The following is an 18,654-nucleotide window of genomic DNA, read 5'->3' as shown; positions in this document are numbered from 1 at the left end:
ACATCTCCTACTGGGGATGTGCCCGCAACCCAGGTACATGCCCTTGACCGGAATCGAACCTGGGACCCTTCAGTCCGCAGGCTGACGCTCTATCCACTGAGCCAAACCGGTTTCGGCTCAAGATGTTTTATTAATGTAAAAAGAGAGAAAATTTAACAAGAGTAAAAGCAAGAAGGATGTTGGATTTACCAGTAAGTTTAGATTCCTAGATTATATGTTTTCTTTAAGGTTGTATTTTAATGTGAAAATGGTATTTGTTCATTAATAATTGCTTCCTGGGAATTCTCGGAACTGGGAAGGCTAGTGGATAAAAGAGCAAATAAAATCTGACTACCTCTGTTACCTTTCATTTTCAATGATATATTAAATTGCTCTAAGGTCAAATTTAAAATTTGAAGGTAGACTTTAAGAATAGTTACTATTGCTGTTGCTAATGGTAAATGAACAACATTTGGAGGAGTATCACTCGTTATTGAGCAGTTTGCTGGCATCTCCAGGTTAACACCGAGGTGGACAGCAACTCGAGTAGAGCCTTGCTGAGGTTCCAGTTAACATAGCTGTTGGCCCTTTGCCGTGCTGTGGTGGGGTCACTCATTTAGATTTTGTGGCTTATTAAAAAGTATATCATTAGGTTAATAAATGATCAATATCTAGATTGGAATTGCCCCGAGGTATCAGAATGATTCCTAAGAAGTTAAGTTCCTGGGTACTTCATCCTTTTTAGAAAATCTGATTCAGGGCTTTAATGCATGCCTGTCAGTTTTTTCTTTTTTTTTGCAGGGAACAGAATGGGTATAGACAGAACCCAAATCCTGTTGGACAAGGCATTAGACCTCCAGCGGCTGGATGTAATTCGGTAGGTGGCATGAGCATGTCACCAAACCAAGGCTTACAGATGCTGAACAGCAGGGCCTATGGCTTGGCTGACCCTGGCACCACAGGGCAAATGAGTGGAGCTAGGTATGGGGCTTCCAGTAACATAGCCACAATGAACCCTGGGCCAGCCATGCAGTCACCATCTTCCTACCAGAACAACAACTATGGTCTCAACATGAGTAGCCCCCCACATGGGAGTCCTGGTCTTGGCTCCAGCCAGCAGAATATCATGATTTCTCCTCGTAACCGCGGGAGTCCGAAGATGGCCTCACATCAGTTTTCTCCTGTTGCAGGTATTCCTGTTGGCATTTCCTTTTCTTTTTTTCTTTTTCAGAAATCCCTTTCTTTCCAGACCACTGTAATTCTTATGAAGTTAATTTATTTTATCATAGAAACTCTGAAGAGTTAAGTGGTATTTTGTTTTACAGCATTTGATAGTCTATTTCTTTTCCTCATTTTTCTCCAAATCCAGGTGTGCACTCTCCTATTGGATCTTCGGGCAATACTGGGAGCCACAGCTTTTCCAGCAGCTCACTCAGTGCCCTTCAAGCTATCAGTGAGGGTGTGGGGACGTCTCTTTTATCTACTTTGTCTTCACCAGGCCCTAAATTGGACAACTCTCCCAATATGAATATAACTCAACCAAGTAAAGTGAACAATCAGGATTCAAAAAGTCCCTTAAGCTTGTATTGTGACCAGAATCCAGTGGAGAGTTCAATGTGTCAGTCAAATAGCAGGGATCACCTCAACGACAAAGACAGTAAGGAGAGCAGTGTTGAAGGATCAGAGAATCAGCGGGGTCCTCTGGAAAGCAAAGGTCATAAAAAATTACTGCAGTTACTTACCTGTTCTTCTGATGACCGGGGTCATTCCTCTTTGACCAACTCCCCCCTGGATTCAAGTTGTAAAGACTCTTCCATTAGTGTCACCAGCCCCTCTGGGGTCTCCTCTTCAACGTCTGGAGGAGTGTCCTCCACATCCAATATGCATGGGTCACTGCTGCAAGAGAAGCACCGGATTTTGCACAAGTTGCTGCAGAATGGCAATTCACCAGCTGAAGTGGCCAAGATTACCGCAGAAGCCACTGGAAAAGACACTAGCAGTGCAACATTCTGTGTGGAAGGAAACGTCAAGCAGGAGCAACTAAGTCCTAAGAAGAAGGAAAATAATGCCCTGCTCAGATACCTGCTAGACAGGGACGATCCTAGTGACACACTCTCTAAAGAAGTACAGCCTAAAGTGGAGGGAGTAGACAACAAAATGAGTCAGTGCAGCAGCTCCACCGTGCCTAGCTCGAGCCAAGAGAAAGACGCTAAAATTAAGACAGAAGCAAATGAAGAGGTAATTTGTTTTCTATATATTCCAGCTTACTCATTTTGTTTCAGCCTTGCATTTCCGTGTTAGAAAAACGATGTTTTATACACAAATTCTTATCTTGTATTTTATATTTATTTAATGGAAGTTAATCTTGAGCTATCATTTCTTCGTAATTCTTTTGGGCATCAGTAAAGTGTATTATGATGCAATTTAGAAATATCAGATTATATATTTTAAAATGTGACTATAACTTGTTACCAGCCAATTTGAAATTTTTCATGGAGGTTTTTTTTGTTAGAATGAGCAGATTGGGTCATTAGGGCATAGTAGAAAGAAACCAGGGGAGTGAGGGTGAAGATTTATATTAAGCAACAGCATTTTGATTTTTACCTAAAATCACATTTTATGTACATGATCACATTCTATATAAGCACTTTCTAAACTTTACTTGAGGAACACTATTCTGGGAGACGTTAATATGTGCCTGAGAAAATTAAAGTCTTGGAAAAGTCCTACTGTTAGGATGTCCATTTTAACTTCATTTAACCTAGTATTCTCCAAATTTATTGACCAAAAGCTCCTTTTAAAGAATGCCTATGAATACTGTGTTGAATATCAGCTTGTTGCTTTTATTATTATTCATACTTGTTTTCAGAAGGTATGTGTAGATGCAGACATCTGTGTCTGCTACTGATCCTGACTAAAGTTAGCTGGGAAACGTTCTACAGTTTGAGAATTAAATATCTATTGCAAATTAAGGAAATGCCCCTTTGAAAGCAGCTCCAAAACCAGGGATTTGTCTTAGTAGTTTATATTGTTCTTTCATGGAAGAAGACTAGGGGAGGTCATAACTAGCCAGCCTTGATAAGTTGAGAGTTACCGTTTCAGGTAACCATTGTATTTTACTTGTTCACCCATTTTATCTATTTTCTTCCAATGAATATGGTTATACCTATATATCTAGTAATGTACATAGGTTAATCTTTAAAATTTTATTTTCAGGGATCTGGAGATTTGGATAATCTAGATGCTATTCTTGGGGATCTGACTAGTTCTGACTTTTACAATAATTCAGTATCCACAAATGGTAGTAATCTGGGAACCAAGCAACAAATGTTTCAAGGAACTAATTCTCTGGGTAAGAAAGAATTTTATTCTTGCTGCCTTTTAAACTTTTTTGCATACTTGCATGTACTCTTACATTAAGACTAGCGTCCAGCTGGCATATGTAACTTCAAAATGCCTCTCAGTTTCTCATACTAATTTGTAATTACATGTTTTTAAAAACTTTGGGGACATTTTCCTATTTTAAAAAAATTTCCAATTTTTTAACTAATATGATGCCAGTAGTCATGGCACTTTCAGGAAAATGTTCATCTTTGATTGGTCTAGATGAATAGTAGTTGCTAGGGCATATATTTTTCTAGGCACAGAGGATCAGATTAAAAAGCAACCAAAATTGTAGCTCAAAACCTGTCCTTCAAGCCGTAACCGGTTTGGCTCAGTGGATAGAGCATCTGCCTGCGGATTGGAGGGCCCCGGGTTCGATTCCGGTCAGGGGCATGTACCTTGGTTGCGGGCACATCCCCAGTGGGGGGTGTGCAGGAGGCAACTGGTCGATGTTTCTCTCTCATCGATGTTTCTGACTCTGTCCCTCTCCCTTCCTCTCTGTGAAAAATCAATAAAATATATATATATAAAAACCTGTCCTTCGATACTTATGGAATCTTGTCATTAATTATGAGACTTTTCTTATTTGGTGTTTGCTGGTTCCAGCTTCTCTTCTATAGCCATGTCTTTTCCTTATTCATCAATTTAATACAGATATATTGTATGTATTAATTGAAAAAGAATAATTCACAGTTATCTGAATGGTGGTTATTCATTTTCACTAGCACTATTTCCTAAACTGAAATGGATAATCAGATTAATGAAATAGACGGGAAAAAAGAAAAAGGTTAGGAAATTTTATGTTTCATTCCTTGTTTGATTAGAAGGCAATTTACCTGGTTATACCTACTTGTAAAATTTTAAACAGAGAAGCCATTTAATATAGACATAAGGGAAGAACCTTTAAACATTGGTAACATTTTCAGTATTAAGTGAAGTGGAATAGGAATCACCATATCAGGCTATAGATCATTGCCCACTACTTCAGCCAACATTGAGACTCTTGTTTCTACTTTGCTTGGAATACAAGTTTTTTAAATTTTTTTAATTTAGTGTTTATATTATAAAGGAGGACAGTGTTTGTTTTAGTAAGAAAGACATTCTTGGGTGGGTGGTATTGTATTTATGTCTTATTCTTGATTATTCATGTATTGAATCAGCAGAGGATATTTATATGTATTGTGCTTCTGTGTTTACAACAGGTTTGAGGAGTCCACAGTCTGTTCAGTCCATTCGTCCTCCATACAACCGAGCAGTGTCTCTAGATAGCCCTGTTTCTGTTGGCTCAAGTCCTCCAGTAAAGAATATCACTGCTTTCCCCATGTTACCAAAGCAACCCATGTTGGGTGGGAATCCAAGAATGATGGATAGTCAGGAAAATTATGGTTCAAATATGGGTATGTTATTTCTAATTAGTATTTGTGATTAAAATTTTCTTTTGGGAAAAGCAAATTTAACACTTAAAACCAGTTAAGTAACTGGGATTAAGTAATAGGTTTTTGAATAAAAGTAGTAGCATAATGTTTCTTTCATGAGTATTTCCTTCATTTAATCTGTGTCTTGGTTATTTAAACTCTTCAGGAGGCTTTTGGTCTAAGACATTTTCTAACCTGTAATTGAATACATAGTGACCCATGAAAAATGTCTTCATAACTAGCTAGCCCTATTCTTAGGATGACAAAGTACTTTTTTGTGCTGGCTGATGTTGTATATGATAACTTTACCTATCTGATATAAGAAGGATTTCCTATAATATGGAAAAGACCTAATCATTTCTACCTGTTGTAGGTGGACCAAACAGAAACGTGACTATGAATCAGACGCCTTCCTCTGGAGACTGGGGCTTGTCAAACTCAAAGGCCAGTCGGATGGAATCCATGAGTTCAAATTCCATGGGAAGACCAGGAGCAGATTTTAATGCTTCTTTACCCAGACCTACAATGGGTGGCTCGATGCCCACCTTGCCTCTTCGGTCCAATAGCGTTCCTGGTGCAAGACCAATGTTGCAGCAGCAGCAGCAGCAGCAACAGCAACATCAGCAGCAACAGCAACAGCAACATCAGCAGCAACAGCAACATCAACAGATGCTTCAAATGCGTAAGCATCCCCTTCATAAAAAAGAAAATTAGATGTTTTAGAGTAATTTTTGCTATTGGCTTATTTGAAAATTTATTCTTTTTGTCCCCCCAGGGCCTGGTGAAATTCCCATGGGAATGGGGGTCAGTCCCTATGGCCCAGCAGCACCATCTAACCAATCAGGTTCCTGGCCAGATGGCATGTTGTCCATGGAACAAGGCCCTCATGGGACTCAAAATAGGTGGGGGCTTATTATGTGACTAGAGAAAGTTAGCCTCGGATTATCTAGAAAAGGATCAGAATATAGGAACAAACCTGAAAGAGAATGAGAAAAACTCTGTAATTAGGTACTCAGTTGCTATATGGTCGTTTCTCGGATAATTGTATGTAAAAACAAGGCGGAGGCAGCAAGGATTGGTGTTCATGGGAGAGGGAGGAGATGGAGCTATATTGTTCAGCTACCAGGACTCTTTGAATGGTCAAACCTGGGACTTCTGTGAGGTAGTTGTCTCTCATAATGTTATAATCCTCCTCCATGAGAAGGGGGGTAAATTAGCACCAATTTTATAAGATAAATGGTGTTCAGAGGATAAATAAGCCTATTTTTATGGAAAATTAGTTTTTAAGGATTGGATTAATTCTTTTAAAAAATTAAAACATTTCAGGGATTATGGTGACAGTGAACTATACATAACAAGCACTCTTAAAAAAGAAGGATTGTGGATTATGTTTATATTTCATTTTTATTTAGCTTTGGTAGTAACTCATTTGCATGAAAGAGGCTACCTGTCAATGTCAATTCTAACTTGAATTGTATAATAAATCAAGCTAAGAAAAAATGAATTGATGTATTGAGTAGTTTGTGATGTAACCATATGAATTTGTTACAAATTTTTTAAAAATGTTTTTATGGATTTTAGAGTGGGGGGGAGGGAGAGAGAGAGAGAGAGAGAGAGAGAGAGAGAGAGAGAGAGAGAGAAAGAAACATTCATGGAGGAGAGAAACATCAATCCGGTTGCCTTCCATACCCACCCCAACTGCGGATTGAACCCACAACCTGGGTATGTGCCCTCACCGGGCATCAAATTGGTGACCTTTCCGTGCATGGGACAGTGGTCATCCAACTGGCCACACTGGCCAAGGCACGACATGAATTTATTAACTTGAATGTTTCTTTACCTAGTAGAGAACAAATAGTTTCATCACAGAGTTTTTCTGAGACAGGAGAATTGTCTAGTTCCATGCCCATTTAATGTGCTTGAGAACTGGCACCGTGCTGTAGTGTATGGAGTTTGTATTATACCTGTCACTGCATGAGCTCTGTGGGCCAAGTATAACAAAAAGTTATTTTGGCAGGATACCAGGCACGGTTCATTGATAGTGCAATGTTTCTATCTTTTTTCCTGTTCTTTTGTTAATTTCTCAATTTACATGACTATTACCACCTTTATTCTTGTAGGGTCTTGAAAACTGCACCCTCCACCCCCACTCCAGTCTTTGCTATCCCCTAAATGTCTAGGGGTCTAGCAGTTACAATTTAGTGATGGGAGGGGGGAATCCTAAGCTAGATATGATGGTCGAAGATGGCCTGGTGAATTTAAAATTGTGGGCCTTGTGGGTCAGTGGTTGAGTATCGACCTATGAACCAGGAGGTCACAGTTCGATTCCCAGTCAGGGCACATACCTGGGTTGCTCAATCCCCAGTGTGGGGTGTGCAAGATGCAGCCGATCAATGATTATCTCACATCATCGATGTTTCTCTCTCTCTCTTCCTTCCTCTTTGAAATCAATAACTACATTAAAGAAAAAATAAAATAAAATTGTGGACCTTAAATTTAAATTGATATCATTTCCTATTCTCTGCTACTCAGTTTATTAGGTGTACCAGTTAATAATGTGGATTTTTTTCAATAGATGGAGTTACACATATGTTGATATATATGCTATTTGATATGTATGCTAGTTTGTTGTATTGACAGCAAGCTTCAAAACTTCATATGTCAAATTTGCTGAAAGTGTTAACATCATAGATATTTTTACGCTAAAAATGTCGAAAGAAATGTAAAATTTCGTGTCAAAAAAAGAGCATCTGCAGAAAGTTTTAATTCATTATTTGGAAGAAAAAGTATCGTATCCTTCAGGAAGCTTATGGTGAACATGTTCCATTTCAAGATACTTGTGAACGCTGGTTTAAACGCTTTAAACGTGATGATTTCCATGTGAAAGACAAAGACAATTGTGACTGGTGATGAAAAGTGGATTTATTTTGAGAATCCCAAATGCACAAAATCATGGGTTAATCTAGATACACCATCAACATCGACTGCAAGGCCAAATCTCTTTGGAAAGAAGACAATGCTCTGCATTTGGTGGGATCAGGAAGGTATGTATTATGAGCTTCTAAAACCAGGTGAAACTGTTAAATACTGATTGCTACCGACAACAAATAGTCAATTTGAACCATGAAATGACCAGAATGTGCCAGAAGACACGGCAAAGTAATTTTGCTTCATGATGACGCACCATCACACACTTCAAAACCAGTTAAAGACACGTTAAAAAATCTTGCTTGGGCCCTAACGGGTTTGGCTCAGTGGATAGAGCCTTGGCCTGTGGACTGAAAGGTCCCAGGTTCGATTCCGGTCAAGGGCATGTACCTTGGTTACGGGCACATACCCAGTGGGGGAGTGCAGGAGGCAGCTGATTGATGTTTCTCTCTCATCGATGTTTCTAACTCTCTATCCCTCTCCCTTCCTCTCTGTAAAAAATCAATAAAATATATTTTAAAAAAAATCTTGCTTGGGAAGTATTAACCCATCCTCTATATTCACCAGACCTTGCTCCTTCAGATTATCACTTGTTCCAATTGATGGCACATGCACTTTCTGAGCAGCACTTCAAAATGTACGAAGAAGTGGAAAATTGGGTCTCTGAATGGTTTGTCTCAAAAGAAAAGTTCCATTGGGACAGTATCCACAAATTACCGGAAAGATGGGGAAAATGTGTAGCTAGCGAGGGACATTACTTTGAATAAAGCACTTTTGATGTTTTTCTTGAAATTATTGTGTTTTCTTTGATTACAGAATCTACCATTATTAACCAGTACACCTAGTATTTATACTTAGTGTTTTAGTATTTGTTGCATATTAAAAATATTATGTGTAATTGTGATATTTTATTTTGAAGAGGAAAAGCATCATTGTAATTGCAAGTCTCTCTTTAGGCCACTCTACAGGAATTCTCTGGATGATCTTCTTGGGCCGCCTTCTAACGTAGAAGGACAGAATGATGAAAGAGCGTTGTTGGACCAACTGCACACTCTCTTAAGCAACACTGACGCCACAGGCTTAGAAGAAATTGACAGAGCTCTGGGCATCCCTGAACTTGTAAATCAAGTAGGTAGCGTTAACATGGAAATAGAAGAACATGTGTACACATCCCTGAAGCTATGCAGGTGCCTGTGTGTCTTTCAGGTTACTTGTGTTACAGCACTACCTTCATATATACCAGCATTTAATTGAAAAAATGTACTTTATAATTGTGATATTATTTCCAGCACCCTACTATTTTATAAAGATGTCAGATTTTAGGCAACTATGGAAATGATCCAATAAAGCTACTGTGTAGTATTAAAAATATTGCTTTCTACTTACGTTAGGTAAGTAACATAACTTGTTTTGTTAATCCTCACCTGAGGATATTTTTTCCATTGACTTAGAGTGGAAGGGGGGAGGGAAAGGAGAAGGGGAAGTGAGAGAGGGAGAGAGAAGCATTGATGTGAAGGAGACACATCTATTGGTTGCCTCCCACATGCTCTCTTAGTGGGGCTGGGCATCGAACTTGCAACCCAGGTATGTGCCCTTGACCGGTAATTGAACCTTTGACCCTTGGGCTGACGCTCTACCCAAATAGCCACACCGGCCAGGGTAGTAACATAACTTTTTATTTTATTTTTTAATTTTTTCAATTACACTCTATATAAGAGTCCTCATTTTTTATTATTTTTTAATCCTCACCTGAGGATATGTTTTTATTGGTTTTAGAGAGGGAAGAAGGGAGAGAAGGGGGGAATGAGGGAAGGAGGGAGGGGGGGAGAGAGAGAGAGAGAGAGAGAGAGAGAGAGAGAGAGAGAGAGAGAGAGAGAGAAAGAGAGAAAGAAAGAAATTGTGGATCAATTCCGCAACCTGGGTATATCCCCTGACCAGGAATTGAACCCATGACCTTTTGGTGTATGGGACGACGACACTCCAACCAACTGAGCCACACCGTCCAGGGCAAGAGTTCTCATTTTTATAATTACCTCTCTTTATTACCTAGCCAAGCAATATATATACTCTGGGAAGGAAAGCTTTTTAAAAATGTTAAACAAAACCCATCTCTAATGGTAAATCTGTCATCACCCATTACCATCATCTTCTATTCACAGTTACCTATGCAGTCTTACAAAAATACGCCATTCATAAGTCTGTATTTTTTGAAATAGGTACATTTTGTAGTGTCTGATTTATTTAAAGGTTGTGGAGGACTCGGGGCTGGTTTGTGCATTCCAGTGATAAGCAGGAGAAATCATTAAGGTGTTCTCAGTCTATATGGTACAAATGTATACACAAAGTACATGGTGTGAATGAACAAGTTACAAAAGAAATACTGAACATGATTATTTAAAAAAAATTTTGCCACTCTATTGGCAACAGAAATTCTTGTTTTAAATTGTATTTCTTTGATTTGGGAGATTGAACATACTTTGAATTTTTTTTACCATTTAATTGTGTTTTTTAATAATTTCCTGATGAGGTTTTTATTTTATCTGCAATAGTAATTTATGTTTAGTTATTGATTTGTTGATTCTTTCACTTAACAAATATTTGTCTTCTGTGTGCCAGTCTCTTATTAGATGCAGAGAGGAGCAATAGTGAGCAAATTAATCCCTGCTCCCAGAGCTCACATCCCACTGGAAGGCAGACATCAGGAGCCACACAGAAGTAGAGGTTATGAGAAAAGGCATTTGATACTATGAAACCTTTATCACAAAGGGGACCTTTCTTTAAAAACAATTTTTTAATTGATTCCAGAGAGGAAGGGAGAGGGAGAGATAGAAACATCAATGATGAGAGAAAATCATTGATTGGCTGCCCTTTGCATGCCCCCTACTGGGGTTCGAGCCTGAAACTCCAGGCACATGCATGTGCATATGCCTTGAGGGGGAATTGAACCTGTGACCTCCTGGTTCAGAGGTTGATGCTCAACTACTGAGCCATCCCTGCCAGGCATAAAGGGACCTTTTCTTAAGGTAGTGTGTGCAGTGTCAAATTTTTCTCTAAAGAGTCATATTTGAGATGTGATTTGACATATGACTGTTATCTAATGCAAATAGTTTTACCAGTTTAGTGGTGGCTTGTTTATAGTTTTGTTCTTTAGTTTAAAATATTTGTGTTTTCAAACTCAGGATGATGAGACTGTGATCAAACATGTTAATACTTTAACAGCAAGATACATAAATAGTCATGCTAACTGGGATATATAGAAATTATGTATTGTTTCATATAAATTCAGGTTTGGCTTTGCTGTTAAATACATTTGTTGCTAATGAAAAATTGTTAGGTGGTTCTGTTTTAGAGCTTTACTGGATTTTTGGAATTTCAGATAAGAAATTGTGGATTGGCTTTTTTATCCCCTCTTCTTCCAGTGCACACTCACATACCCGTAGCCATTACATACACATGTGCATGTGTGCTCTTTGTACCTCCAATATAATGATGTCTTCTGTTGTTAAGTAGGTAGTCAGTATTTACATTATTTTTTTTATTATTATTTTATTTTTTGTTTTTTAAAAAATATATTTTATTGATTTTTCACAGAGAGGAAGGGAGAGAGATAGAGAGTCAGAAACATCGACGAGAGAGAAACATCGATCAGCCGCCTCCTGCACATCTCCCACTGGGGATGTGCCCGCAACCCAGGTACACGCCCCTGACTGTAATCGAACCTGGGACCCTTCAGTCCGCAGGCCGACGCTCCATCCACTGAGCCAAACCGGTTTTGGCAGTATTTACATTATTTTGATTCATGACTGATCCAGGTATAGTTTGTATAGGGTTTTGTTTTTTGTTTATTTGTTCTGAGTTACTTGCCTTCTTTTTATTTGCTTGTTTTTTACACACTACTCTGTCTCCCCAGATACTACAACAGAAGTACAAAATTTCTCTTATTTTTTCTTCACCTGTTTAGACATTTCAATTCCTTTTCTCCCTCCTGTAGTTCTCTGTCCCTGTATTTTACTCTGCCCTTAGAGGCAGGTTTAATGATTATTAATTATCACTCTTTTCCTATGTTGGAGCTCCAGTTCCTGAATCTCAGGTCATTTTTATATATATATACTCCTTTGTTTTTCTAAGTTACAATTTCTATTAACTTCTTCATCTGTGCTGCCTGAGATACAACATTTTGGGTCCACGTATGTCTGAAAATACTTCCCACACCCCCTCCCCCATGTGCATGTCTGGCTGTGCATTAAATTCTAGGTTGAAAACGATTTTCTCTTAGGATTTGGAAGAAAACTTCCATAATTTTCTAGGGTTGCCATTGAGTCATATTCCAGCCTGATTCCCCTTTCTCTCTCTGTGTGTGACCCATTTATTCTCTTTGGAATTATGCAGGAACCTTTTCTCTGAAATTTCATGATGCTCTATCTTGGTATGGCTCTGATTTCATTCATTCTGCTGTGTATTAGATGCACAGATATTCCCTTTGGTTTGAGGGCATTTTCTTATATAAATTCTTTAATAATTTTATCTCTTCTGTTTCTTCTCATTTTTCTTTTTGGGGGTGCCTGTTGACATGTTGGGTGTTATGTTGATGCTGGTTTTTTAAAAATCTTTGTTTTTAAGTTAGTTTTTATTTGTTTGAGGCACTAATGTTGGAAGCTTCAGCATCAAATATCTGGTGATTCTGGACTACCTTTTTATATTTAAGAGTGATGCATTAAAAAGCAGGACCAGTCTTATTTCAGGACTGTCAAATTACAACATGTGGATTTGTTGGCCCTCTATGCCCTCCACTCCCATTATATAGTTTTTCTAGAGAAGGTCCTCCATTTCTCGCCTGGAAATTTTTTTATTGCCTGGTTACATTTTGGGAGCTGGGCTAGAGAAATGAGTTGATGATCCCATAGTGTTAAGATATAAAATGATGAAATTCTAGAAATTATAAATATATAAGATTTTTTGTTTTCAGCCTCTGCCCTGCTCCTACCCTCTCCTGTGCTTGGTATCCCTGAACCCAGTCACTTTGGGGAGCGTAGGTAGAAGGTACAGACACTTGGCTATGTGGAGTTGGGGAGCAGGCTGAGGGCAAAGGGTAGTTGGCCCCCCCTGCCCTATACTCAGACTCTGACCAACTGCCTTTGTGAGCACTGTGCCTGACTGCTCTCCCCAAGGAGCCTCTGATTGACTTCTTAGGAGACATTTGCACAATTCTTGTATGTTTTCCTCTCAGGCACATGGATCTCGGTTTCTCTGCTCTGTTCATTTGCTCCTTTCACTTTCTGTCTTTCAGATACCTATTGAACTATTTGATCTTGTTTGCCTTCTTTAGTTTCATTGTTTTGTGGATAAATAGTACCTTTTTAATTTTTTGCTGTCATTTTAGTAGGGTTAGTAAGAGAAAGTTGGTTAATGTGCAGGATCAATTTGCTATGTTAAACCTTTAGTAATTTTTACTGTATAAATTTTCTTTATAAAAAGATATCTCAGATTGTTGTCTGGAGAAGGGAATTGGATGATGGGACAAAGTAGAACTTTGTAGTAACACAGATGCCAGTTACGACAAGATTTCGAGAGGTGTCTTGGAAAGGGCCACAGCAATGGAGTGGAAAGAATGATATACCATGTGCATGGAGGCAAAACTGACAGGACTTGGCGGACCGCGTGTACATGCATGTGTATACCCATACTTGGGCAGGGAGAATGGAAGAGTCAAAATTGCTGACTTAGTTCCGAATGAATGGTGTTGCCATATTCTATGTTGTGATATAGGAAAGACTGGAGGAGAATCAGGCTTTTGAGAGTGGGGCTGTCAGGAATCACAGCTTCTGTTTTCTGCATGTTAAATTTGAGATGCCTGAGACATTTAGGTAAAGATGTTACGTAGGCATTTGCATAAGCAAAATTAGAGTTCAAAGACGTTTGAACTAGAGACCAAAAAATTGGCAGGTGTTGCTAGTAGATGAAAACATCCAAGTAGAAAGAGAGAAAAGAAGAGGACCAACAGTCCTCCAGGAAGAGGCCCGAGAAGCAGGAGAAAAGCCAGTGTGTGTCACAGGACAGTGGGGTGAAGTATGCTTTAAGGCAAGGCTTGGTGAGGGTGTGGACTGCATATTTGGCATTCTGTGCCTGTGGATAAGAAGATGAAGGTGAATGCAGTAATGACAGGTTCTTCTTGACTTAGCATGGCAGGCTCTTCCTTCAGAATATTTATTGGTACATCCTTTTCTGTCACCCTCTTGGACATTATTTTGTACACATCCTTAGCAGAAGTGATGTTGGCACATAACAGGCACTTAATAAATAACTACTTGTTGAAGGAAGCCAACCTGCCCACTACTGACAAATAGTAGTGGATGACCATCTTTAGGTGAATATGCTGCAGGGGCCATGAGCTTTTGTTGGTTTACCTAAATCACCTGTTGCAAACTTCAAAAATGTTCTTTTACAAGTTACGTTAGAATTTTGTAAATACAGCATAATGATTTTAATTGATTTATTTTATATATTGATTTATTTCATATATACCATGTTTGTACAGAAATCTAGTCCGGAGCAAATAGTATTTCTCCAGGTACTTAATACATTGTAGATATTTGGCGCAGAAAATGTTTGAGTGTCTATTTGTGTGAAACCAAAGCTGTGAAAGATGGGGCATGGTCTCTGTTCTCATGGGACTTCAGACATTAAACTTGATTTTGCTTTTGGAACTGTACAGCATCATTGTTCACATATACTAACTTTATATTTCACCTTCTTTAGAGCATTTGCTTTCAGTTGTTTTTCCAGATGTACTTCACTGTTCGTTTATGTGTTTGATGTTTAAGGGACAAGCTTTGGAGCCCAAACAGGATGTTTTCCAAGGCCAAGAAGCAACAGTAATGATGGATCAGAAGGCAGCATTATATGGGCAGATGTATCCAGCACAGGGGCCTCCAATGCAAGGAGGCTTTAATCTTCAGGGACAATCACCATCTTTTAACTCTATGATGAGTCAGATGAACCAGCAAGGCAATTTTCCTCTCCAGGGAATGCATCCTAGGGCCAACCTCATGAGACCTCGGACAAACACCCCCAAGCAACTTAGAATGCAACTTCAGCAGAGGCTACAGGGCCAACAGGTAACCAGTCACATGCTCTGCCTTGACCAAAGCGGCTTTACCTTTGGCCTCCTCTTCTTCAGTTGTTTGTTCTTCAGGCCTTGTGTCACTGGCTCTGTAACTCTTGTCAACTAAAATTCCTTTTGTTTTCACTTCTGTGTAACATTTTGTTTGTATAGATGGTTTCTTGTTAGGGGCTGTGTGCTAGAATTGGGTAGTTTTTTATAAGAATAGTCTGATGTACATGTTAAAAAAGTCAGTTTCAGAGAGGATTGCTCTTGGGAGAGAAAAGTATTTCTAAGTGACTTTGTAGTCCTGGAGGTAGATAACTTCTATTTTTAAAAGTTCGTAATAGTAATAACCAAATATTTAAACCTGAATGATTTCAGCATTCTTAAAGATTTATTTTTTTATTTATTTAGAAAGGAAAAGAGAGGGAGGGAAACATTGATGTGAGAGTGAGACATTGATTGGCTGCTTCCTGCATGCCCCCTACTGAAGATTGAGCCTTGAAACCCTGGCATGTGCCCTGACTGGGAATCAAACTGGCAACCTTTTGGTGCACAGGATGATGTCCAGCCAACTGAGCCATACCGGCTAGGGCTCAGCATTCTTTTCATGGAATCTGCTTTCTAGATGTTTTATAAAACTTGAGCTCTCTTAATATGCTAAGATAGGACATTTTTCTCATTGTTTCTTTAATCCCCAACAACTATTTTAAAACAAGTGTTTGTATTGTTTGCATTGCGGGTGTGCTGAGTTATCAGATGTGGCAGACTGAACCATATAAACAAGCGAGTGAATGAATTTAGAATCCGGTGAGCCAGGCATGCTTCTAGTGTATGAGTATTCCTAAAAGTCAGTTTAGTGCTCAGGAAAGCTGTATTGTGCTCATGGTATCATTTTACTTATTACAATTTCTTTCTAATAAAATTTACCTAGGAAAAGATAACAGAAGAGGTAATTTATTCAGTGTTACTCTGACAAGTTAAAGCTGTTTCCCCAGTTGCCTAAACAATCCCAGAGAACATCTGACTTCACAAATCCTTTGCGTTCCTGTTGAAGATACTCTTTAAGCTGCAAAATTGCACTTACACTTTTCCTTCTGATGCCAAACAATAGTTTCATATGCTTGCTAGCCAAAAACTTTTCAGCATGAACTCTATCAAGTGTGGAAGTGTACTGGTTCAGCTTAGATTGACTTACCCAGGCTAATGGGCTTGGAAATACCATGGTATTGAACATTTGGAAATACCCTGGGTTGTGTTGAGGACTTGGAAAGGTATTAACATGTTCCATTTGCATCCTAACCAACCTGTCTCTCTCCAGTTTTTGAATCAGAGCCGGCAGGCACTGGAAATGAAAATGGAAAACCCCACTGCTGGTGGAGCGGCAATGATGAGGCCCATGATGCAGCCGCAGGTGAACTCCCAGGTAAGAATAAGTTTCTCGATGTTCAGTTTCACTGTCCTATGTCCAGCACAGGGTCTGGTGTGGCCTGTGCTTGGCTCTCATAAATGTTTATTAAATAAAGTAATTCCAAGTTTTTTTGTTTAAGATACCATCCCGTGGTCTCATCACACTTTTTCTTTTCATTCTTTTCTCTTGCTGGTGACTGGGAAGCATCAGAAGAGGAAGGTTCTTTTATCAATACCACTGATTCGTGTTTTTTTAAATTAATTCCCATTTGCAGTCAATTGCTGTATTGTGAAAACAGCTGTCACTTCTGTAAACTTTTCTCTGTTCTTGGATTATGAAACCATATGCTTCCCGGGCAACATTTGAAATTAATAAAGAAGAAAATAAGTAAAACATAACCTTACTCTTACTAATAACCTCTGAGATGATCTATTCCCCACAGAGGGAGGGATGATATTAAATTTCTACCTCTAGTCCAAGGTGGAGACTGTATTAAGGTATTTTCTTAACGTGCACAAGGCAGAGGATAACACAAAAAACCTTTACTGTGGCCTGAAATGCTGTTCATAATTATTAAAAAACAACAGCGAAATGCTCTGTTTTCACTGTCTAGGTGCACTTGGAAGTACTAATATCTGTATTTCTTGATAATCAGACATCCTGTGTCAGCTAAGCTAGGGTGCCCTCCAAATCAATAATAAAGGTTTGCTTTTGGAGATGGTGTCTCCCAGCTGGTAGGGCACAAATCAGCTTCCTTGCTTAGTGCTTTGATCCTGTCACCGCCGGATTTCCAGATAACTTCTCCTTACCTCTGCCTCCTCTTTCGGAGGTTTAAAGTGACTGTAAGACTACCTGGCATGGATTCCTGCTTTCCAAGTGTAACCCCGTTCATTTTTTTCTCCCCTTGTTTCAAATTCCCTTCTCCCCAATACACTCTCAATCCTGCCCCTTTTCATTTTGTATTTTTTTTTCAATTTCTGAAAAGTTTGAATGTTATCTATTTAAAGCTTGACAACTGTCTACTTTCATCTCCTGACCCCAAATAATTTCTAGGTCCCTCTTCTGCAAATCTTCACCCTCCTACCCATAGAAAGCCTTGATCATGATAAGAATTGTACATTTTCCCTTTTTTGTAATTGCATAGAAAGGCCTTGGGGTTTTTTTCTCTCTGATACCTGATGTTTTTTGTGGGGGTACTATATGTATGAAATAGGCTGGTTCTTGCTCTGTGTAACTGATTCTTTCTTGGGTATTAGCAGGGGTTTCTTAATGCCCAGATGGTTGCCCAGCGCAGCAGGGAGCTGCTAAGTCATCACTTCCGACAGCAGAGGGTGGCGGCGATGATGATGCAGCAGCAGCAGCAGCAGCAGCAGCAGACCCAGGCCTTCAGCCCACCCCCTAACGTGACCGCCTCCCCCAGCATGGATGGAGTTTTGGCAGGGCCTGCCATGCCACAGGCTCCACCTCAACAGTTTCCATATCAACCAAATTATGGTAAATTTGACAATGAAAATGTCTGTCCCAAAGTAATATTACTAAGGACTTAAGATGTACTAGATCTGATGCTTATTAAGAACAAAAATACTATTCACTCCCTCTCGTTATTTCACAAGAAAAATGTAATTAAAATAACAGAACAAAAATGTCTCCTGCATTGTCATAGTTGAGTATGTTTTTCCAGGTCTTGTTTTTTTCCCCCCACTCTCCATATCTTAATTTGGAAAACTACCAAGGTGTTACCATGTTCCCCCCAATATGTCTCTACAGTCTCTGAATGCTTGGTCAAGTCAGAGAGAGTGGTGTGTTGTGTGGGCTTTTGAGTTCCTTTTATCGGTGACTGAGACATCTATTCTATATACATATCCTATATAATAAAAGGCCAGCAACTGAAATGGCGTAACGACCGATCAACTAGTTGCTATGAGGTGCATTGACCACCTCTCAGACCCTCCCCCCCAGCCTGTAGGCTCCAATCGCTGGATGGCCAATGGGGAACCACAGGGAACCAGGGTGGGTGGTGGTGGGACTGGGGACTGGTGAGTGAGCGGAACCCTGACCTCTTGGTCCCTCCCCCAGCCCGCAGGCTTAGATTGATCACCTGGCCAACAGGAATGGGTGGGTGGAGGTGGTGGGGCAGGACTGGGGACTGGCGAGTGGGCGGAAGATGGCCCTGATTGCAGGCTAGGTCTAGAGACCCCACCTGCGCATGATTTTGTGCCCTGGGCCTCTCATATATATATAAAAGCCTAAGCAACTGTTACAACTGGTCAGCCGGTCGCTATGATGCGCACTGACCACAGTGGGCAGGGCACGCTGCTCAGCTGACCAGCGGGTGCCAGACGCAGGGCTCATGGCTGGGCCCCACAGCCTGGGCAGCATGAGGTTCTCCTAATCACGACTGATTGGCACAAGCCCGCAGCAGGCACAGGAGGGAC

General features: G+C 39.7%; 1 protein-coding gene across 3 annotated transcripts in view; it reads left to right on the top strand.

Annotated features, from left to right (window-relative positions):
- NCOA3 (nuclear receptor coactivator 3) overlaps window positions 1-18,654 on the top strand; it is a 51,789-nt gene that overhangs the window by 25,850 nt on the left and 7,285 nt on the right. For 2 of the 3 annotated variants that reach the window (XM_006773523.2, XM_006773524.2), the window contains 10 exons: window positions 781-1,169; window positions 1,349-2,217; window positions 3,196-3,331; window positions 4,566-4,760; window positions 5,152-5,460; window positions 5,554-5,680; window positions 8,663-8,834; window positions 14,528-14,821; window positions 16,130-16,234; window positions 17,476-17,713. In XM_006773523.2, the coding sequence (XP_006773586.1) occupies window positions 781-1,169; window positions 1,349-2,217; window positions 3,196-3,331; window positions 4,566-4,760; window positions 5,152-5,460; window positions 5,554-5,680; window positions 8,663-8,834; window positions 14,528-14,821; window positions 16,130-16,234; window positions 17,476-17,713 (2,834 nt within the window). The remainder of the gene's footprint in view (window positions 1-780; window positions 1,170-1,348; window positions 2,218-3,195; window positions 3,332-4,565; window positions 4,761-5,151; window positions 5,461-5,553; window positions 5,681-8,662; window positions 8,835-14,527; window positions 14,822-16,129; window positions 16,235-17,475; window positions 17,714-18,654) is intronic. The other variant, XM_006773525.2, reaches the window with a different exon arrangement.

This window comes from Myotis davidii, unplaced genomic scaffold (genome assembly GCF_000327345.1).
Source record: "Myotis davidii unplaced genomic scaffold, ASM32734v1 scaffold827, whole genome shotgun sequence".
Classification (NCBI taxonomy): Eukaryota; Metazoa; Chordata; class Mammalia; order Chiroptera; family Vespertilionidae; genus Myotis; species Myotis davidii.
The sequence above is the reverse complement of the archived record's forward strand: the minus strand, read 5'-3'. Positions and strand labels throughout refer to the sequence as shown.